Source organism: Nuphar pumila, chromosome 5 (assembly GCF_984573655.1).
Source record: "Nuphar pumila chromosome 5, dmNupPumi1.hap1.1, whole genome shotgun sequence".
Lineage (NCBI taxonomy): Eukaryota > Viridiplantae > Streptophyta > Magnoliopsida > Nymphaeales > Nymphaeaceae > Nuphar > Nuphar pumila.
The window spans coordinates 34,743,338-34,766,783 of record NC_143253.1 but is presented as its reverse complement, the minus strand read 5'-3'; the positions used below and the strand labels follow the sequence as shown (position 1 = coordinate 34,766,783).

The 23,446-nt window shown below is 40.1% G+C and overlaps 1 protein-coding gene across 2 annotated transcripts; it reads right to left on the bottom strand.

The window, feature by feature from the left end:
- Nucleotides 1-5,305: 5,305 nt before the first annotated feature.
- LOC149837349 (QWRF motif-containing protein 2-like) lies at nucleotides 5,306-21,142 on the bottom strand. Of its 2 annotated transcripts, XM_090007347.1 has the most exons (6): nucleotides 19,574-21,142; nucleotides 19,194-19,313; nucleotides 13,498-13,614; nucleotides 13,289-13,378; nucleotides 5,769-5,876; nucleotides 5,306-5,686 (listed from the first exon to the last, which is right to left on the bottom strand). In XM_090007347.1, exons 1-6 carry the CDS (start codon nucleotides 20,993-20,995, stop codon nucleotides 5,612-5,614), a joined length of 1,932 nt encoding a protein of 643 aa, XP_089863473.1. In that variant the 5' UTR covers nucleotides 20,996-21,142; the 3' UTR covers nucleotides 5,306-5,611. The 2 variants fall into 2 exon arrangements, with proteins under 2 accessions (XP_089863473.1, XP_089863474.1); XM_090007348.1 differs by lacking the exons at nucleotides 5,306-5,686; nucleotides 5,769-5,876; nucleotides 13,289-13,378; nucleotides 13,498-13,614 and adding an exon at nucleotides 17,407-18,969.
- Between the last annotated feature and the right edge of the window lie 2,304 nt (nucleotides 21,143-23,446).

The window sequence follows — 23,446 nt, the reverse complement described above, 5'->3', positions numbered from 1 at the left end:
TGGATCATCGATTGTTGGGGTTTGCTTCTTCAACTGGTTAAGGGATTCAAGCTCTTGAATGAACAACTCTTGTTCTTCTTCAGAATCTTCCTCCGCTAAATTCGCCCTTTCAGACTCACTTTATGTTGAGCCTTCTTCTGAGCAATTTTGATGTGCTTCTTTACTTATTTGCCCACAATTAAAGTCACTCATGCATAAAAGATCTTCTATCCTACAATGGTAAGCACATGCATTGTGTATCTATTCATTTATAAAATTTTAATTGTTTATTAATGATAATTTTGTGATGCACTGTGGTGTTATGCATATTTGAGTTGATAACTGTATGCATAATTGGGTGAGTTATTAGAATATGATCATATATATATATTGATTCTTGTTTACCTATATTGGTATTCTTTACTGGGCTTTCACGAGTCTGGCCCATTTTATTGGTTTTCAGGTAAAATATGATGCATAGCTCTGAAGTGGATGCAAAATGCTTGGGTGGCGTTCAGAGCTAGTCTTGTCCTTTTCCTGAGATAGTTTTGGAAAAAAATTATGATGCATAGCTTCGGAGCGGATGCAGAATGCTCGGGTGGCATCGAGAGCTAGTCTTGTCCTTTCCCTAGGATAGTTTTGGAAAAACATTTATGGTTGTTTTGGATTAAAAATGCTCTAATATGAATTTTAAATTATTGAAACTGAATTAAATTTTAATAGTGAATGTTATTCACATTTTAATTAGTTATGATGATTGATCGTACTGTAACCTACTCAGAATATTTAACTCAAAAAAAAAAGTTGTTTTTATTGTTTTTAAAAAAATAAAAATCTTGAAATTTTTTGAGTTAAAATTTTAGAGCGTTACACATAGCATAAGGAACATTGAGAATTATGGTATACTAACTCAAAATCCATAATGCAGAAACATCATCAATTATGGTGTAAAAATTTATAAACTATAGTGCAAAACATTATGATATATATAGTTTCATATTTATTAAAACAAAATTAATCATAGTTCAGATTCATTAAAAATAGGACTAACTATAGTTCAAATTTATTACAACAAAAATGACTATCATTTCTAGTTTAATAAATCAGAACAGACTATAGTTCTAGATTCATTAAAACAAAAATATTATAGTTACAGGTACATTAAAACATAAATGACTATACTTTCAGTTTTAATAAATAAGAATAGATTATAGTTTCAGATTCATTAAAACAAAAATACTATAGTTACAGGACATTAACAGGTTTAGTAAAAGAGAATGACTATAGTTTCATAATATTAATAGGTTTAATAAAATAGAATGACTACACTTCCATAATATTAATAGGTTTAATAAAATAAAATGATTATAGTTTCAAAATATTAATGGGTTTAATAAAATAGAATTAATATAGTTTCAAAATATTAATAGGTTTAATAAAATAGAATGACTATAGTTCCCGAATATTAACAAGTTTAGTAAAGCAGAATGATTATAGTTCTAAAATATTAACTTGTTTAATAAAACATAATGACTATAGTTCCAGAATTTTAATAGGTTTAATAAAACAGAATGATTATAGTTTTTAGATTAAATAAATTAGAAGTCACTATAGTTTTGGAGTTATGAATTCTAAAATTGCATATATTTAAAACATGAATCATTGCATGAATATCAAAAATGTTAACATATGCATCATAAATCCATATAAAAAATGTACACATCTACGTTGTGAATGAATATAAAAAAAAAATCAAACATCTAACACATATATATTTTGTGAACATCTAACACATGCATATGAACATTTACACATGCATATAGGTTTTATGAACCATCTACACATGCATATAGACATTATGAATCAACACATACATATAAACATTATGAAAACATCTATGCATGCATATGGACATTTTGAACCATCTACATAGGTATATAGACTTTATGAACCATCTAAACATGCATATAGACATTATGAAAACATCTACACATGCATATAGATATTTTAAACCATCTAAACATGCATATAGACATTATGAAAACATCTACACATGCATATAGATATTTTAAACCATCTACACATGCATATAGACATTATAAATCATTTACACATGCATATTATGAACAATCTACACATGCATAGACAATATGAAAACATCTGCACACATATAGACATTATGAACCATCATAAAACATGCATTTAGATATAAACACTTATATATATATATATATATATATATATATATATATATATATATATATATATATATATATATATATATATATATATATATCACCATCTGTAGATGCATATTTTATCATCTACAATCTATATGAGAGGGATGTAGAACCATACCTTGATGAACACAAGAACACCTCAATGGAGCTTCTTTGTGATAGAGAACTTCCTTCAAAACCAGGAGAGTTCAAAAAGTACCCCCACTCTACACAAGAAATGAGAGGAGGTGTGGTTTCACACCAAGAGGCTCCTTCCTCAACCTTGAGAAAGCTCTAATGGCTTCCCAAAAACGTTTTTGGAAAGGGAGAGGAGCTACTCCAAAAAAAAAAGCAAATGGGAAGTAGGGATGGCAGTGGGGCGGGGCGGGGGACAAGGTTTCCACCCCCGCCCCGCCTCAAAATTTTATCCTCCACCTCCGCCCCGCCTCCGCGGCGGGGATGAATTTTATCCTCCACCCCCGCCTCCATCCCTGTTTCATACCCTTCATCCCTAGTCCAAACGGGGATGAGGCGGGGCGAGGCGGGGATATTGCGGGGAAAAGTGGTCGGGGCGGGGATTAGGCGAGGACGGGGCGGGGCGGGGAAAAGTGCACGTCCACCCCCGCCTCCATCCCCGTTTCATACCCTTCATCCCCGGTCCAAACGGGGCGAGGCGGGGCGGGGCCCCGCTTTCCCCCGGTCCACTGCCATCCCTAATGGGAAGGGCCTTGTTGAATGAACCCCTCCCACATTTTCGTATTTCAAGAGATCGACCTTGAGAGATGGGTGGTTGAGAGTGGATGAGGGAAAATGGAGGTTGGAGATTGGTCAAACCCATCTACTTTTCCATTTTCCAACAAGAGACTCTTTTGTTTCACCAAAATGGAAAAAAATGCTTTTGAGAAAATGGTGCTTGGGTGGTCCACTTTTGGACATTCCTTGGAACTTCAAAAAGAAAGCTCTTCCCACAAAAAAAAATCAGTTTTGCCTCCTCCTCCTTTCTATTTTTTTTTTCTTTCTTGACTAAGTCCTATCCAAAAAGTCGATTTTCACAATGGATCCTTCATTTGGATACAAATTAGGTTGGGTCCTATCCAACATGGATCCAAACTACAAAAGAATCTGAAATCACTTTTTAATTGTTTAGACATTTTATATTAAATTGAATTTCAAATATAATTATAAATCAAGTGTAATAATCCACTTAATGCTAATTAAGCATAGTTTACAATTAATTGCTTGTTAATTAGCAAATAATTAATAATTAATTAATATTTAAAAATAAAGGCTTAATATTTATAAAACAAATGCTAATTAATCTTAATTAGCAAAAATAATTATTAAGCCACTATAATTGACCAATATTGTCAGTTAAATATAAATTGAATTTGCCAACAAATTCTTTTCATATTAAATTAAAAAATAAAAAATTTTGAGGATCTTACACCCAGCTTTGCCCTTATTATGGCAAGGGCGGCCTCGAACACTGGTCGTCTCATGTCATGTGAAAAACCAGTGTCACCTCTAGCCAGCAAAGCAGAGCCCTCGCCCAGTAGGTTAGTGTTGGTTAAGGGGAAAGAAGTTAATTTGCGGTGTGGTGCTGCAACTCCCAAACTTTAATAGCCCAGCTTACCACTTTCCTGTATCCAATGGTAGACGGTTTGATATTTTTTTGTATTTTATAATTAATGTTTTTATGTCAGAACATATCCTTTATTTAAAATTATGATTTTTTTTCCTAGATAAAACGTTGATTTACCCATTTAGATGACGAAACCAAGGTTTTTCAAAAGCTTGACTGACCAAAAACCTGATTTTCAAGATATTTATTTTTTGGTTTGAAATAAATTCAAAAAGAAAAACTCACTGTTTGCCATTTTCCACCAGCCATGCCAATCGCTACCAGTTAGACCATTTTCCTACTGATAGATTCGTACAAATTTGACAATAAAAAAAAACTGCATTTTCCAGCCATCTACCGGCTGGAAATAACCGGACGGCTTTCCAGCCAGTAGATGGCCTGAAAATGGCCAGGTGTAATATAAAATGAAGACCATCTACCGGCCGGAAAATGGTTGGACCAACACCAGCTAGAAACGTTGTTGCTGACCCGACCATTTTCCAGCCGGTAGATGACCGGAAAATGGCCAGTCATGGCAACAAAAATAAAAAAGAATGAAAAAAAATCCAGCTATTTCCGGCCAAGTAACTGGCCAAAAATAGCTGGAGATATTCCACCCATGCCAAGCGGTGCTAGGCCGACCATTTCCAGCTGACACTGGCCGAAAATGGCCGGCCTGAGGTTCCCAAAGTGGAAGGAAGAGGGGTGGAAATAGGAAGGGGCTTGTGGGGGGTTTTGAGAGAGGGTACCAGGTTACCCTTGTGAAAAGACTAGGTTGACTAGATTTTTCAAAACCTGGTTTAGACCAGGTTTTGCAAAACTTAGTTTCCACGGAAACCGGGTTTGGTGTCATCCAAACATGCGCCAAACCTGGTTTTCAACCAGAATATGGATAGGGGTGGGCAACGGGCCCGTTGACCTGGAGAAAAAAAAAATGACTCGTTGGTACTGTTACGGGCTAAATTCGAATTACAATATCACCTAATATTGCAATTTTTGGGTGTGGTTGCAAAGGAAGACTTGTGAATTTCCAAAATAAAGCTCTTCATAACTATTAATTTTTTCATGTTAGTATCAGAGAATAAGTTTATCTTGGAAAGGAAAGCCTTATTGTATTTTTCATTTTGTGAATGGGACTTTTCTTATTATCTAATATGATGGATATGAAACCTGTACATTTATGACCACACAATTGTACCATTTATTGTTTTAATTTTTAAGTCATGACAATTGCATCAGCCTTATTCTCAAGAAAAAAAAAAGACAATTACATCAGCCTTACTCTCAAGAAAAAAAAAGACAATTACATCAGCCTTCCGTGGATTCGTATTTAAGTGTCTATATTCAATCACAAATTGCAGTCAAGACATTTTCTTTATTGCAGCGTGCATTACTTTGTCCATTATTAAACTGCTGGTTTTCAAATGCATCACAGAGGCCCAAATTCCACCGATCAATAATTGTCGAACATCATTACTCAATAAACAGAAGGGGAAATCATCATATTTACATCGAATTTTATTACAGAGTATGTGTATACACCAAAATAGAAAAAAAAAGAAAAATGAAAAAATACATGACCCCATGGGCCGCCGTGAGTTAGATAATTCAAGGCAGGAGGATATGCGAGCAATCAAGCACACCAAATCCAAAACAAATCAAGGCATCATTTTCTACACTCCAAACAATTGAACATCCTTCCTTAATTTCAACCTTTTCGTTCTTCGGATCAAAAGAAGCTTTCCGGTTGACGTTAGCTTTCAGAGAAAATCGTCTCAAAAAAATCAATTTCTCAGCTCGTGTTATGTGAGGCTTCATGAACTCGTTTTAGTTGTAACAGATGCGTTCTCATACTACACTCTTCCACCTAGTTCATGAGGTTTGTATAAATAACATGGGAATTCGTGTCCCAAGCAGAATAAGCTTTAATTTAAGGATAAAATACTTACTTGAAGAGACACTACCCTTGAAAAGAGATCTCTACATTCACCGAGCAACGCTTGCTCTTGTGCAGCTACATCAGCTAATTCAGATACCAAGGCATTCATCCCTTCTACCTGAATAAGGCAGATAATTTTATAAGACTCAAGCATACTAGAGCGACTGCAGCATGGCCAAATATCTGGGTGTAAATTATACTTGAGGTAAGATTCATTTCTTCTTCACAAAATATGTTAAAATCAAACCAAACATGTTGACTCTAATTGGCATTTAAATAGAATATTGATCTACGAGGGAATAAGTATCTCCAAGACAAGGGTTTGATCCAAAAATCCTCTCTTAAGTATGATTTGGAGTGGGGTTGGCGTCATATGCCAAATTATAAGTATTTCTCATACATAATAGGTGGACAACTACCAAAAACGCCACTAGGTTTCTTTTCTGCCTTAGTGGTCATGACAATCACAGGCAATCAAGTAGGCTAGCTTAGGCAACCAATATCAACTATTTCAAGTAGTTGAACCTAATGCAATTGAGACCACTGAAGCAAATCAGGGAGAAGGCAAGGATTTGATGAAGCCTCAACTTGTCTTGGACAAATGACTCGATCAGCAAAAGACATTATTATTACCATATTCTAACTCTCATATGCAAGTCTAGTGGCACTCGATCACCTAACTTGTTAATTTGCCTAGTGTCACTTTAAAATGCTTGCGATTATATGCAGAAAGATCCATAACCATGCCATCCAAGTGCAGAGGCATAGTAATGACTTCACAGTTCTGAGCCAGAAAGTACATTGAATATTGGAAGAAGTGACGCATTCATTTTGAATTAGAAACAGGCAGGTGATGCAGGGAAAAAGTACTTGGAGAACTTTACTTTTTTGCCATTTTGACTCGTAATTTTGCACGAACAAGGGCAAATGAAAGTTAAAGCTACTGAATTGTACTAATATTAAACCACCATTATTACTCTGAAATATGCTTGGACTCCCAAAACATTTATCTGTAATATCAAGGATTTCAAACATTCTTGTAAGATACCAAGAGCCATACCATCTCATTGTTTTATAAGCACCGCAATTTGAAGTGAAATCTTACTTGATGTTGTCATATCAATCACCTATATCGTTCAAGGTAATATCTCGGTGAGGGTTTTTCTCGGAGAAATTTTCAGATAATGGTTTTTCTCATAAAGTTTTTGAGAAAATCTCGAAAGTTTTAAAAATTAAAATATATATATATAAATTAAAAAGATAAGAAAATAATAGGTTTTGTATCAATTTTTCTTACAAAATACAAGGAAATAAGTTTGGAAAGTATTTAAAATACAAAAGAAACAAAAAATTGGCTTAAAATATATAAAATAAGAAAAGAATATATAAATATCTTTGATAATATCCCAATATTTTCATTTTGACGAAATTTTGAAAATATTGTGAGATTTTCCCAATAATATCGGCTACCTTAATTTCTCGAAAAAACTCGCAATATTTTCAAAATATCACTGATACTCGTGACTATGGGTCATATCAAAGAGCAGAAGTTTTTGTTGGTGCATATGGCCAATATCGGTGACTATGGGTCATATCAAAGAGACGAAGATTTTGTTGGTGCATAGCCCAACCCCACTCGCTGTACCTTGGTAGCCCAAAACAGAATTGAGACACATAAAAGAAAAGGTGAAAAAAGAAAAGAAAAAGAAACCCTTTGGTTGGATTTCAAACCTTCAAAAACTCCAGAACCATCTCAGAAGCTGTGCAATTGACAGCCCATTAGCCCAAAAGGTCCAAAATGGACAAATAAGAACTAAAAGAAATGTATCCAAACATATGAAGAAGCTACACGGTTTGGTTTCTGTGGGAAGTTTTGATTTTACTTTTGATTCTCGAAACCCTTGTCTGGTCAGCTTGTGAGCTTGCCTCTTTTTTCATGTTTCTCTTTTCTTTTGGACAAGGTTCCCTCACCCTACCTTGACGATTGACATGATTTCAGCAGGCTTCATACCTTTCTTGTTTGAAGTACAACCCCATTTTCTTGCATGAATTTAACACCCATGCAACAAAGTAACAGAAATTGGATTCAAAATCTTTGTCACAACAATAGAAGAGATGGTGGAGAACCCTAGTTAGTGGTGAGAATGATAGAACAAGGAGTATAGCAAAAATAGGTGAGCGTGAAAATGAGGGACTTTAAGTTTTGATGCTCTTTGAGTAACTAAGAAGGCCAAATCTGATCAACTAACCAACTCTTGTTTCAACATGACCATGATTAGGACCACAAAATTAACAAAGAGGATCTCTTTGTCCTAATGGTGCAAAGGTCAACAGGCATCTAGAAACAGGAAAAGGGAGGGGTTTCTTGCGATTAGCCAAAAAGCAGATGTTTTGTAATAACCTGGAAAAAAAATTAACCTTGGATTCAGGTCGGATCCGGACCCGGACCCGACCCGGACCCAACTGAGGCACCACCTCTGTTACCTTTTAAAGGACAACGAGGCCGAAGGGGGGGAGGTTCTCGAAACCCCCTTCCACCCCGACTCTCTTGTCTCTTGCGCCCCCTCGTCTCTCCCGACTCTCATCTCTCTCCTCTGCGTTGCCGAGCACCGTCACCGACGTCGGCGACCTCCCGTCTCCGGTGAGCTCCTCTCCTACAGCCTCCCCAGGTACGCACCATCGCCCCTCTCCTCTTCTTCTCCACTTTCGTCTGTCTCTCTCTTTCTTTCCCCCTCGTTTCTCCGTTACGCAGGGGGGGGGGGGAGCCACCTCCCTGTTGCACTAGATCGTAAGGGAGGGGCAAAGCTCCCTCCCTGCGACCCCTTTTAGCGAGGGAGGGGCAGAGGGGCCGATTCCCCTCCTGGTGCCCTTTGGGTGCAGGGGTCGGGCCGAGCCCCCCTTCATGCATCTCCGTACGGCAGGGGAGGGGCTGAGCGTCCTCCCTGCTCCCTGTTCCTCTAAGAAACCGACAGGGGGCTTGGGTCCCTGTCTCGTTTCCCGGTTAGCAGCCGATCGGGGGCGGCGCTCCCAAAAGCCGCAGGGGGGTTGTTGGCCCCTGCGCCTCTTTATCTCTGTTCATTTTCTTGGCAGGGGCCATCGGTCCCTGCCCTTTTTATTGTTTCAGCAGGAGCCATCAACCCCTACCCCTTTTTTTGTTCCAGTAGGGGTCGAAGGCCCCTGCCCTTTTTGCTTTCCAGCGGGGGCCGATGGCCCCTTGCCCTTTGTGCACGAGTCTATACTATTGGCCGATAAGCCCGGGTAAATTTCGGAAACTACATCATGATGGGGATAGATCATTGCAATGGTTGGTCTTCAACGAAGGATTTCTAGTAAGCGTGAGTCATCAGCTCGCATTAACTACGTCCCTGCCCTTTGTACCTTTCCAGCAGAGGCCGCCCCTGCCTTTTTAAATAACCAGCGGGGGTCGATGTCCCCTGCACCTGTTCTTTTGGCGGCAAGAATCGTTCGGCCCTGCCCCAGCCCTATGTATTGGAGAAGTCGAGTCTTCTCCTTGTTTTTACTTTTGTCTTGATTGCATGTTAATATCGCGTATTTGCAGTTACGACGAATCTCGCTCGCGCTCCGCGACCCGAGCCGTCAATCGTGTACACTCGCAGACGCCAGCAAGCTTGCAACTCTCCGAGGTAGGGGAAGATTGCACGAAAGACTTGGACAATTGAATTAAGTTCAACTAACTAAAAACGACCATTAAATAAATATATATATATATACAAATATATATATATATATATATATATTTATACGAGTATGCACTTAACTCAAGGACGCGGTTTCGCGATCCTTGTCCTTTACTTTCTGTCGTGCCTTTTACCTTCCGTCAGTCTTTGCTTGTCGTCGTGCATCGCGTCGAGGTTTGTGTTGCACTCCTGCTTACAGTTTTTACTTGTCGTTGCGCGTTGTGCCGAGGTTTTGCGTTGCACTTCTACTTATCGTCTTTACTTTGCGGTCGCGCTTTGCGCCTAGGCTATTGGTTTTGCATATGTGTTGTTATTGCCTTACTATTGCAGATGACGTGCAGGTTTTCGCTCTTTGCGTATGCCTTAAAGGCATCCTCGTGGAGGATGCAAGGGGCATTCACCACTCTCTCTCTCTTGCGACGAGAGTTGAGTTGGGAGCTAGTGTTACATCCTCGTCTAAGGAGAGGGATACCTCGCAAGGATCCTGACTCTTCGAGTACGCAGTCCTTCAGACGAGTTGGGGTTCGAGCGAACTTCTTAGCAGGGGTTCTGTTGAGAAACCTGTATCCCGTCTATCGAGGCCGGTATCGAGTCATGCGAGGCCTGTAGATACCCCGATAGCGGATGAGATTCTAGAAAATCGCATGCATAATGTTGGCACAAGCTACTGATTGTTTCAAAAGATAAAGAATGTCAAAAGTAAAGTTGATAAACATTACATCTTTGTGAAACACTCCTGTTGAGGCTTTTATTGAGGAGTTATACCCCCTTCGTCCTAGAGTACTTGTAGTCGTGCACTACACGCTAGTACTGCGATGATCGGATGAGACGGTCGTGCGACCTCGAATAGTGTTAAATGCACAATGCTGTAATCACTTAAATGGTGACTGATTCGCCTTCACAGGCAAGATGCTCGAGTGGTTTAAAGACCACAGCATAGAATGGGTCGTTAGTTAAGCAACCCCTAACGCACTCATTTGCTTCTTGTTGTCTGTCAAGGGAGAGGACAGAGCGGTACAAAACTCCAATGGACAGGTTGTTAACAACCATCCCACGGGCAATGATCCGGCTTCCCCAGTCATTGGAGTTAGGGGAAAGTGGTTACAATAGTTAGCTCAACACTTCTGCAGAAGTTGGATGCATCTATGGCACTGCTTATCAGCCTTTGGAGAATCCTCTCTCGGTTAAAGTTGTCCATTTAGGAGCGGACTCAACTAGTTATTCGGGTTATTGAAAATACATATAATAACAGACGCCCAAACTAGTCTCAGTTGTTTCTATGTTTTGCCTGCGCGTACCCGCAGACCAGTAATATCAAAACATAAAGTCAGTTCACACTGGTTGTTAGGTAGTGAGACTCGCTTGCACTACTTATTCGCTTGCGCTACCACGCTTGCACTACTTACTCGCTTGTACTACATACGCGTTTGCACTATTTACCTGCTTGCACTGCTTACCTGTTTATCTGCATATCTGCTTTAAACTGCGTAACCTGTTGAATTAAATGTACATAATTCAGTTTCCTGTAGTCTCTCTTGTGCACCTACTAGTTTTTCACGAAATTAACTCATTCTATGGGTACATGTGATGATTAGGTACACCACGGGCTATGGCAAGATGGCTCCAAGACTTTCTTCTTCCTGCTCTTAGTGCGCGTCCTGGACGTTTGGGGTGTTGTAACGGATTTTCCTTGGGATATCCGAATTTTGTACTATTTTGAGAACTTCTTAAATGAAAGTGGCTTTTCCAAGTGTTTGCAAGTAGCATGGGTTGTGCGCTTTGGTTCTTTTAGCTAACGCGCCCAAAGTTGTCAACTAGCCTTTCTGAAATTAACAAAAGAATAGCCTTCCGCTGATTTCATAAACCATCTCTGAAATAAAGAGATTTTTTTTTAGTCTTTTGTCTTTTTTTTTCTGAAAGGTTTGCAAGTTTGAAATTTTGAGGCGTTACATTTTACTGTTTGTGCTACATGCAAGCCATCCTTCAAGAAATATGCATGTGAAAAAACACATCTACCATGACAAATTCACTTGTGTCACTCTTGCAAGGGAATATTTTCATGTAATGAAATTTCATGACACATGGATCAGAAAGGTACTTTACCTTTTCATGTAGCAATATCTAACGACAGTTGTCTAATCATCTATCACCTGGTTGCACCACAAGTGATTGGTTAGCCAAGCCACAAATATGAGGTATGTGACCCTATGTCACATGGGCTCCTCAAAGGTGGAAGCACCCACATTGACATGGTGAGGGACCTGACATGATTGGGTGCTTGTCACCAACCATCAGGTTGAGGTCCAATCTTGGACTCGATCAACTCTGACCAACTCTAAAATTGTCAATAGAAAAGCTCACATTGGGTTTAGGGATATTCAGGCTCGAACTGATGACTTCCACCACGTCATGGTGATAGTCTACAAGTTTTACAAAAAGTCTTTTAAAGAAAATTATGACATACTTACATATTAGTAACTACATTACAGCAAAATTATTTCTACGTCATGTTTTTGGAAATTGCCATGTTGTACCATCCGCACCCATGTGACAGATGTGGGCTAAAAGCCTAAACCAACATACATGATAATGACCCACTCATCAACCATCTACCATCATCCAAACTGCATCAAGCATTTCAAGGAAGATCCTTATCCAACAGCTGGTGCCAAATGCTATTTAGGCCAGTGTTGTGAGAGGCGTACGCCTCAGTACCTGAAGCGTACGCCTCAGAGGCGAGGCGCACGCTCAAGGTACTGAGGCGTTGCTGTGATGCGCCCCTCATCAACCTCCGACCAGTTGTGACCACCGGCCACCGGAGTTGCTGTGCTGCAGCTGCTGCTCAGTCTTCTCCGACCACCGGACGACGGGCATATCCCTCGCTTCCGTACCAGCTGGGCGCGTGGTCCTTCTCTTACTGCCTCCCCTCCCACCACTTCACTTCCATACCAGTTGTGAGAGGTGTACGCCTCAGTACCTGAGGCGTACGCCTCAGAGGCGAAGCGCAGGCTCAACGCCTCGCTTCGCCTCATCGCATTTAACAACCTTGATTTAGGCTACATAATTTAATGTTGTTCTATCATATTCTGTTTGATGGGAATCTACAAGATGATGGACAAAAATGTGCACATGCACACACACACACAGAAAACTATTTACCATCATAACTTTCTTCATAAGGCAATTTAGCGACCATTCTGCAGGGAAGAACAAAAGATAAGATACCCGTAACTAGTTGTAATGTGTAACTCATGCAAGGTATTCACCTGAAGACTTTATTGTTCACCTATGTTACAAAGGTGCAGGTGCGGATAAGGGTGCGAATGTGGCACTTTAAAAAAGCTTGGGTTCAGGGGTGCAAGAAGGGTATATAAATATATATAAACAGTTTTAAGTTAACACTACATGTATGTGTGTGCATTTATGTAGTTATTTATATAAATATAGATAAAACCAGACTTGGTTAGGGTTAACTGAATCTACTTTTAGACAAATGGACTTCAGTGTGGTTGACTTCACCTGACAAAGGATGCCGTGTCCAAGTGTCGCACCCGCATGGGTGCTGGTGTGACACGGGTGTGGTGCTCTGTTAGAAGAGTCAGTGTTACATAGTTGTTCACTTATTACAAGGAAATGAGTTGCATGATTTATATTCTCTATCCTGCTAATTTGATGAAAAGGCTTGGACATCAATTTTTTTTCTATTTGAACAAAGCCAATGATACAAGATACACAGAAGTCCTATTAAGTATCAAAGAATATGTCATTCCAAAAAAACTAAAAGATAGATGAGCACAAATGAATTTTAAACTGAAGATCAGCAGGACTTCACCTTAGAAAGCAAATGACAGATGGAAGATCCCATGGTCTGCATCATATCAACAGATGAACCAATAGCTTCCTTCACATTTTGGATATCCACCTTTCAAGAACCAAAGCAGTAGAAACAACTCAGAAAAAAGTCCTGGTACTAGGTGGTCTAACAAAGTAATAATGGAACCGTTGGAGAATGAAGGCATGGAGATATAAAAAAGAACAAACCCTTGCACCACCAATGATTGGGAGGCGGAGAGTGTTAGCCTTCAATGCTTCAATAGCACCAGATAAAGAGCAAGAGTGGTCTCTATCCAGCATACCCCACTCTTCAAGGAAGGACATCTGCATTAATCAAACAATTCATTCAACTTCTAAACAACAACCATTTTCAAGCAAAACCTGTGTGTGTTACCTTTCATCTGGACAGCTTTTAATCTTCAACTAAGCAGCTCACTCATTTCCAATGCCATTAACGGATCAGATGTTAGCATATAACTATGACAACAGATGTGTCATCCAAATGGGAATATAGTGGATCGTTACATAAAATCCACAATCTAGGAGGATGGTTGTCAATTCTAAGGCGAAATAAGACTGTGGATACACAGTACCCCTCCCCCCATCTTTAGTTGTCAAAAGCTGCGCCTAGGCTGGCTAGGCGTAGGGCCACCGCTTAGGCTTATGGGTCTAGGCGGTAGGGCCCTGTTTTTTTACCTAGGCTGTCTATGCCTAAGCCACGGGAACATAGTTGTCATGTTTTTTAAAAAAAAAATCTCTTTTCTTTCTTTTTCTTCCTCCTCCTGCCCTAAAAGCTTTCTTTTCTATTCTTTCATTTTCTTCTTTTGGTTTTCTTTTTTACATTGTTTTTTTTTCTTCTTCCTCCTCCTTTCACCCCTCTGCTTAGTTGTCAAAGGCGGAGCCTAGGCGGCCTAGCCAAGGTAGTGTCTCAGTCTGATGCACAGTTGCACACACACACACACACACACACACACACACACACACACACACACACACATACATATATATATATATATATATATATATATATATATATATATATATATATATACATATATATATATATATGTTTTTCGTGTAATTGTATATAATTATATATATTGACATATCATAAACATATATTATAAATTTACAATATTATGTGGTTATATTATGTATAATTATATATATACATATTTGTGTACTTAATTCATATATAATCTATAAGCGTAAGAGTTATCTATTTGACTGTTTTTATGTAAACAACATATTATTATTTGTGTATTGCTTATTGTTGATTGATTTTATGTTGTATACATGTTTGCTATTAATTTTAGTAGTTTATTTATATATTTTGTATGTTTTTTTTTGTTTTTTTTTGTTTTTTTTGTTTTTTTTTTAATTGGGGTACCGCCTAGGCCTTGCCTAGTCTTTTTAGGGGTTCACTACCTAGGCTCCGCCTAGTACCTTTGACAACTAAGCAACCATCTCATAAAAAAAAAGCTGCAAATACAGAGTGCTGAAGCAGGGTTACCGGAAGCGCCTAGCTAAAAGGGGAAGCGTGAAACGTCGTGCTTCCGAAGCGTGGGGGAAAGCGTCTCCCTTTTTTGGGCGCGCTTCCCTTTAATGGGGGACGTGTTTCCCTTTAATGGGGGACGCGCTTCCCTTTAATGGGAAGCGCGCTTCCCCCACGCTTCTCCTGTTTTTTTCAATTTTTTGTATTTTTTATTTTTTATTTTTATTTTTTCGCTTCCCCCTCGCTTCCGAGATGCTTCCTAGGTCGCTTCCGAGACGCTTCCTAGGTCGCTTCCGAGACGCTTCCCGAATCGGTCCTAAGTGGTCCCACGCTTCCCCGCTTCCTAAAATTTTGAAAGTGCCTCGCTTCCCGCTTCCCGTATCGCTTCCCGCTTCCCGCTCCCGCTTCCTCAACTGGCAACCATGTGCTGAAGTCATATCTGATGGTCGAGATGCATGTGTCCAATTGCTCACGACAGTGGACTGAGCCTTCGACTCCTACAGACTTTTGGCACCCAATAGCCAAAAATTATAGGGTTTCGCTAACTAATTTAACAGATTAATGAACAAATGTTATTGAATGGCAGACCTGAGTCTGGTTCTTCTATACAAAATATCATATCAAAAGATGGAAGCAATGAAAGGAAATAGCCATTCCGACCAACTTCCCCTTTTGCCTTACATTGGAATTTCTAGGCTTCATTGATATCCTTTTTCACTCTTTTTCTCCTCTTGTGATTTCCCTTGATCCCACACACCATACTGCCTCTTAAATCTAACTTGCCTTTCCACCGCTTTCCAGATTCCACTAAGAAAACAAGAAGAATTCCTGGTCTCTTCTTGTTCTTATCCCCTAGGTTTTTGAGAAAGCCTATTCATACCTCCTATATATCCTTTTTGTTTTTCAAACAATACAACATCCACTACCAGGAACTTCCATCAATTACAATTGCAAGCCATATTCTTGTCTAAAAACTATCAAAAACATGTATATTTAGGTATTTCAAATCATCAGGAACTAAAATGTAACTGAAAGTTTGTTATAATTATGCAAATCTTTCCTCCAGAAGATAGCTTAATAAATGGTTTGTGGCTTTTTAAATATTTAAGAGTTAATTCAATTTTCAAGAGTTACAATAACTGTAGATAAATTTCATGATGAGAGGGAAATTGATGGGTCTGGGAAATATCAACAGCAAAATCAAGAATGATTCGTGCATTTTTACCAAACAATCAGGAAGCCATCTAAAGGATCCTCACTGTTTTATTAGAATAGGCAGCAACATGTGGTTGCCCAGCAAATCAGGCAGTCAATAATTGTCTTAATCAACTAGATGTACCAGGACACGATATGGTCAATCCCTGAGCTCTATTAGCACATTGACAAACAAGACCTTTATAGAGTTTTCCACATGATGCCTGCAACAATCACAATCTTCATGTTTTCGAGAAGCTTTTTATAAGGCGGTCATTGGAATTAATTACTTGATCATGGTAGACAACCTAATTATGAGAAACTGGAGATTTTTATTGCTTCTAGCAACAAAAGAGGGTAAAACTAAAACCTAAACTGTAAAATCTCTTGGTTATGAAATAAGCTGAAAGGTGTATAGGTACTCTTCCTAAAACAATGACTTAACTACCTCCAGAGTTTAGAGATATTCCCTTGATGAAAATAGACCATACAAAGACAGTCCAATGGTTGGTCAAAATTGTTTCTCATTCATCTTCATATGGTACTAAGTGCTTCTGAAATAGTGATATGTTGATACCAGCGCCAATGCCTGTGGAGATTATCTAATCAAGGAAAGAGTTGATTGTCAAATAAAATATCTTATACTCATGTGACATAGTTAAATATCTTATACTCACACAAGTGCTATGAAGAAAATCAAGCAAGCCAGCATACATGAAGAAGACAAGAACTTACATAAGGCAGTAAAAAGTCAGTTGAGATCAAGGTTGTCGGACTAGGAAGCGAAAGCAGAAGCGGAAAACGATACGGGAAGCAGAAGCGAGAAGCGATGCATTTTAAAATGTATAGGAAGCGGGATGCGAGGAAATATATATATATATATATATATATATATATATATATATATATATATATATATATATATATATATATATATATATAATTGAATGAGAATCAAAAAAAAATAAAAGTGACTAATATTAAATTATTTCATAATTTTTTTAGTGTAAGAATTAAATTTTTAACAAAATCACATGGAAGTGAGTGAGAAGAGAGAAAACACATAAAAACCATAAAAAGTTGAGTAAGAGAACATATAAGAAGAATAGATGACGTGTGTGGAAAGCATAGGAGAAGCGAGGTTCTCCTCCTCCTCCTCCTCCTCCTCCTCCTCCTCCTCCTCCTCTTCTTCTTCTTCTTCTTCTTCTTCTTCTTCTTCTTCTTCTTCTTCTTCTTCAAGCGAGCCTCCCTCGATTTTTTTTTTAAAATAAATGACCCTGGGTGCGTGACTGCACCAGATGTCGCACCCACGTCGCGTCAACGCCGGTGCAGCACCTGGTTAGCCGAATCCCTATGACATAGATGACAGCCTTGAAGCATGCTTTGCAATGAGAAAAAAAAAATCACAAAAAATGTGCTTCAAACATCATGAAATGGGCCACATCAAGGGAAGTCAAAAGTAGGGAAAATGAAAAGCCTTTGTGTTAAGGAAATCAAAGAGATTTACACTAAACATGGAAGGGTGACAATGGATAGCATTTACTTCTTGGCTATCTTATGAGAGGATCTAATTTTAATGCATTCTTGGATAGATAAGGTTCTTAAGCATGGAAACTAAATTGACAAGGTAAAAGCACTACTAGCATGTTAAATTTCCTCAATGATAAAGAATTGGATCACATTCGAAAGGGGAAACAAAGATATTTACCTGACCTTGAATAAAACGTGTACAAATCACACTCATTTTCTCTATAAGTGAGTGTGCACGAAAAATGTGAGACATTATGAATCTCCAATTACTTTAGCAAAAAAACTCAAAAAAATAATGTACCACTGTCACCGATATATTGAAAATATCGTGATATTATCGGCTATTTCAAGGTAACCGACAATGTCGAGAATATATCGCAACATTTTCAAAATATCGCTAGAGACAAAATATCGCAATATTTTTTGGGAAAAACTCTTTTTTTTATTTTAAGTTGGAATTTCCTATTTTTTTATATTTTAAAACCTTTAAAACATGTTTCTTTATATTTTTGGAAGAAAAATAATGCAAAACTTATTATTTTCTTAGATTTTTTGTTATTTATATTTTTTCATTTTTATAAACTCGTGAGATATTCCCGAGATATTCTCAAGATTTATCAACTTTTGAAAATCTCTCAAAGAAATACCCTCGCAAAGAAATTACCTTTAACGATACAGGTGACTATGGAATGTACTAATGGTCAAACATGGATGTTTCTAGCCCCTTTCTGCCACAATGTTATAATACTTCCACATAAGACCAAACACAGAAAAGTTGTATCATCAAAGAGTTGATGTTCCATGAAAGATTATAAGACAAAGCATTAAAGAAATCTAAAAAATGTACATCTACTTACAGTTTGCCAAGGCCATGGCGAAAGATATAGATCAACCCAGACAGAAAACTACTAAAGCAGTCTTGTCTATCCATTCTTTGATTTAAATAGCTACAATTTTTGAAGGCTGAGAAGCTTCCTTTCCTCAATAGAAGCCAGAACTGGTTTGCAGTAGATTGTCTGGAGGTACCCAAGAGAACCAATGGATACATTTCAAAATCCTCACCTACTCCCCGATGATGAAATGTGGGTAGTGAGAATGGGTCAACTCACTGTCTGAATCTCTGATACACTCACTGCTGGAATGATATGTTGTTTATTTTTCTGTACTAGTGACCGACGGTTGCTAGAAGCTAGGGGTAAAATGAGAACCCATTCTGTACAAGATTAAAATCACCTAATGCAAGAATCTTGCCCATTTCATTCTTATAAATTTTCTTTCAAGAAAAATCCATGTTAGTTATCTTGAAGCTATCCTAAAATTGGCTGATATTTGCTAAATGCCAATCAATTTCATTAGATCTTACAGTCACCTTGCCTTTTTCTCCCTTTTAAACATCGCAGGAAGGATGTTACAAGCACCAACTGATCAGTATGCCCACTGATTTTTTTCATAGACATCAACTGAACCATAAAAACCAGAAGATAAATAAATAAGCTGAGAATAGACGGCATTGATTAGAAATTGTCCTAACTTTACTAACAAAAATTGCTTGAAACATGAATGCAGCCATCATAAAGAGCCCGAAAAATTAATAACCTAATGATATCAAGACAATCTGCAAGGAGAAAAAGAAAAAAAAAAGCATAACATTCTATACTATTATCAGATTAGGTATAAGACTCACTTGTCCCTGAAGTAAGGCAGTTAGTTTAGCATGTTGCCTCAGTTGTTGTAGCTTTATCCTTCTAAACATGACAGAATCCCGCAGTTTGGATGTTGTTATCCATCCATTATACAAAATTTTCTGATACACGCATAACAATTCTAAAAGTAAGATATGCAACATACTTCATTAAAAAGGAAAAGGAAAGAGGGAACTACTATAACAAAAACTGGATCCTGCTCCAGAATTCCATCGGGTTTTCAAATTAAATAAACAGACATCGCCACGTAAAATTTACCATACATAGAAATGCCCAAAATACCAGACGACCGAAAATTCAGATATGACAAGGTGCAACATGAAATTCAGGAAAAGTAACACTAAGAGCATATGGATTGTACCTCTGCATTCAATCTCTGCGTGGCAAGTGCAACATCCGCTCTTGCATTCACAAACCTCCATTGCAGGTGCCTATTGTAAAGCAGCCGCAGCAGATGGGCATCCTCAATGTGGTTCGCGCCCTTCTTAGCCTTCCGAACATCGGCAAAACTGAGGATGGATGAGACAGAGTCACTTGAGCGACTGCTGATCGATGAGCTCATCAATGCCGATGCCGGAGTCGATGATGCCCGACTGCGCAAGGGACTTGGCAGTCCTCTAGATGGCGGACAGGATGGGATCCCAAACTTGCTCGGAGAAGCAGGGCGGCTCGACCCTCTAATCGGAGAAGAAACAGACCTCGGCGTGGAGATTGTCCGTGGAGAAGACGAAGAGCTTTCGGAGGATTTCCTTGCAGAAGCTGGCCTAGGCTTCACCGCATTGATCTCCAAAGGAGACGAGCCCAAACCCTGTGGCCGGACGGACCGGCAGGCCGTTGCCTCCTGCAAGAACTTTGCAGGCGTGCACAGCGGACGCCGGAGGGTTCCGCCAAGCTCCCGGCCGACGGAATTGCTGATGGAAGAGACGCTATCTGTATCGGAAGCGAGATCCGAACGGACGGAGTTATCGAAAGTCTCCACGGTGCCCGAATCGGAGCTCACCCTGCCGTCGAACGACACCCTCCTCGCAACCGAGCTCTCGTCTACTGGCTGCCGCAAAACCCTAGCCAACGGATCCCGGCCAAGCATGTCCGTGAAGTCGAGGCTCCTCGTGAGCACGTTCCTCCCCGACGACACCCCCGGCCACCGGTGCTGCTGCTCAACCCTAACTCTAGAATTCTCCGCCGGCTTCGAATTCTCTGCCAGCTCTCCGGCTTTCCCACTCCGCCTCCTCTCCGGTGTCGTGCCGCCTTTCCGCAGGGAGCCGGAGACAGCAGGGGACGGAGCACGTGCTGTTGCTGGCGGCCGTTCCCGTCGGCCAATTGGGAGCGAGAACGACTCCCCCTGGAACGAGACGGACAAGCTCCGCGTCGACGGCCAGAGTACCTCGGGCGCCCGTTTCACAGGATCGGCGGTGGCGGTGGCGGCGGCGGCGGCAGCAGCAGCGGCGGGTGTAGGAGTGGACGGGCGGGAGGGAGTGGAGGGTCGGCGTCGCTCGGCCGACTGAGACCGCTTCGGCGTTGCACAGGGGACGGGAACCGGCAACGGCGTGGACGGGCGGGCCGGCGAGGGGCAGCGGCGGAAGGAGGACGACGAAGACGACGTCGTCGTCGTCGTAGGAGCGAGGGAGGAGAGGTAGCGGGAGTTGATCTCGCGGCCTTTGGGCCTCCGGGCGACGCCATTGTTGCGCTCGGAGGGGGCGAGGGGAGGCCGCTGCACGTCGTCGGAGGGGCGGGGCTTCTGGCGTCCTGAGGAAGGCGTGTTGGCGGAGATCGCAGCCACCATTATCAGCAAATCATGGCCGTAGAATTCTTCGAACCTAGGGCTTGGAAATCGAAATCCCTATCGAGCGATCTCCATAGCAGAATGGAAAAAAAGAACAAAAAAAACTGCAATTCCACAAAAAATGGAAGACAAATGAGAGAGAAAAGATCAAAGAGAAGAAACGGAGGAAGAAGAACTAGAAAAAGGAGAGAGATGAAGTGGGGAACTTTAGCGTGCGAAAGGCGCGCACTTCACTTTCGCTGCGGGAGTGCGGGAGAGGTGATCTGTAATAGACAGACGCAGTGTACTGTTTTGCAGGTGAAAAAAAATTATAAATAAAATAAAGAAAAAAAAAGGTAAATTGTTATATTCTTGCATTTTTCGTTGAATAATTTGGCACGGATCGGAGTCGAACCCACGATCTGTATGGCACTGGGAAAAGGAGCGGGGAGGCATTGTCCTCGTCACGGCAAGACAATGAGGAAATGACATACGAGTCCCTTGTTGCTTGGGATTAACTGAAATAACCTTGTGTTGGCTGAAATGACATTTACATCCTTGAGATTCCTTTTTGTTTTAAGCAAGACTCCCGTCAGTGAATCGGTTTGAGAGACTCGGACCTGTCCGAGTCTATCAAATACGGCTTCGCAATTGGGCAACGACCATCAAATACGGCTTCGTCAATTTGGCAATCGACCCGTTTCATTCATCATTATGTTATGTGTGCCAGCCTAGGCGCTAACCCTTACTCCTTAGGGTAGGCTCGACCAAGGCACTCACTGCGCAGCTGGGCTTGATCTGCGTTCAAGGCGGGTCTAGTTTGGCACATCCATAGCCGTTCCATGCCAAAGAAACATTTTTCTCCATCAAAAAATTTGGTCGGTGGTAAACGAACCAAACAAACCGAACAATGAGTACTCAAGGTAGGGCAGTCATGTTAACCAAAAAATATATACTTTTAAAGTTGAAAATATTAAAAATTTGATTTTAAACTTAATGAGCCACTCTCAAATTGGCTCATTTACAAAAATAAATGCGTTGTTTGAAAACTGTAACTAATAAGATTTGAACTCTAACTTATTGCCTGCTGGATAAACACTTAAATCTTCAACCATCTCCACTCCATGATATGATATACGAAATATATTTATTGATAGTTAACGAGCCTATAAAAGCCTGAGTCAAGTCTGACAATTGGTACACTCGTTGTTTGACTGGATCAGTTATTCTACGAGTTTGAACGAGCTATTTATAAACCCAGCAACGACCTCTCATGATAACCGAGGGCTATAGAATCCGATCCGGATTCGTTGCACCGAGTCGTCCAGCCCAAGCCCGAGTCTGAATTCTTCCCAAAAACGACAACTTTGTCAATTTTTGTCCTTCACGCGGAACTCCTTTAATGGGATGACAGATTTGTCATTTTTCTCTCAAGACAGACTTCTTAAACCTCCGAAAATTAGCCCCTCATCGGTGCACCAAATGACGTAAAATTCCCTCGTGATTTCTCCAAAGTAACCAGACTACGGTTTACTTACTACGACTCGAGATGGGCTTTTTCGTCAATTAGGTAAAATCTTCAGATGGAAGTTATCCATTGGTTAAAACCGAAGTTGGCCTGGCACGTCGTCCCCACCCACAGCCCCAAAAAAAAAATCACAAACCAGATTCGCACGTTCAAACATCCCAACATTTGCAAGTTTTGGTTTTTGTAAGGCCGCATGTGATGGTTCCACCTAATCCGGGTACGGACCCCACCAATTTGGTAATTGGATCGGGCATATGGTCCAATGATAAGGCATAGAACCAGACCCGATGGCTGCTGTAGCAAGATCTAAAGGATTCTCATGCTTCCTTAAACATGTTACTTTACAAGAATTCCTCAACTTCGCAACCGGGCCAGAGTCAGGTGGCAGATCCAGATCCGGTCTCCACAATTAAACTTTTCCATGGTAGGCGTTAGCCGGTTCAGTTTCTGAGTCAACCTTTTGCCCTTAATTCCAAATGTGAGCTTTACTTTTATGAAATTTCTCTTATGGGTCACAGGTTTCGTGGAAGTTTGAAACTGTCAAATGGAAACTACGGATGGCAGTGGACGAAAAAAAACAGGATTCCAAACTAAGAATATGAACTGGGGATGAAAGTGGAAATCAAAACTCGTACAGGATGAAGGGCATATAAAATCTTTATATATATATATATAACCCTAAACCCTTCCTCTCCTTATTTTCTTGTTATTTTTCTTAAAATAAAAATAAAGTTATTTTGAGATGGAGATGAAGACGTTGACGGGGCAGCGACGAGAATAAAGATGAAGACAGCTATTTTGAGACGGATCAACTAAGAATGGAGGGCAAAATTTTTTAGATGGGGCGGAGGTGGAGACCTTGTACCATGCACCTGCCCCGTCCACTACCATCCCTAATGGAAACCCTAGGTTGGCATTAGGGATGGTAGTGGGGCGGGGCGGGG

What these genes read in the sequence shown, in the direction of transcription:
- LOC149837349 (XM_090007347.1), bottom strand. Translation starts at nt 20,995, where the DNA reads ATGGTGGCTGCGATCTCCGCCAACACGCCTTCCTCAGGACGCCAGAAG. An exon ending in CTGCCTTACTTCAGGGACAA is followed by an intron (nt 13,615 to 19,193) that starts GTGAGTCTTATA and finishes TGATTAATGCAG; the next exon opens with ATGTCCTTCCTTGAAGAGTG. An exon ending in CAAGGGTAGTGTCTCTTCAA is followed by an intron (nt 5,687 to 5,768) that starts GTAAGTATTTTA and finishes CTCATGAACTAG; the next exon opens with GTGGAAGAGTGTAGTATGAG.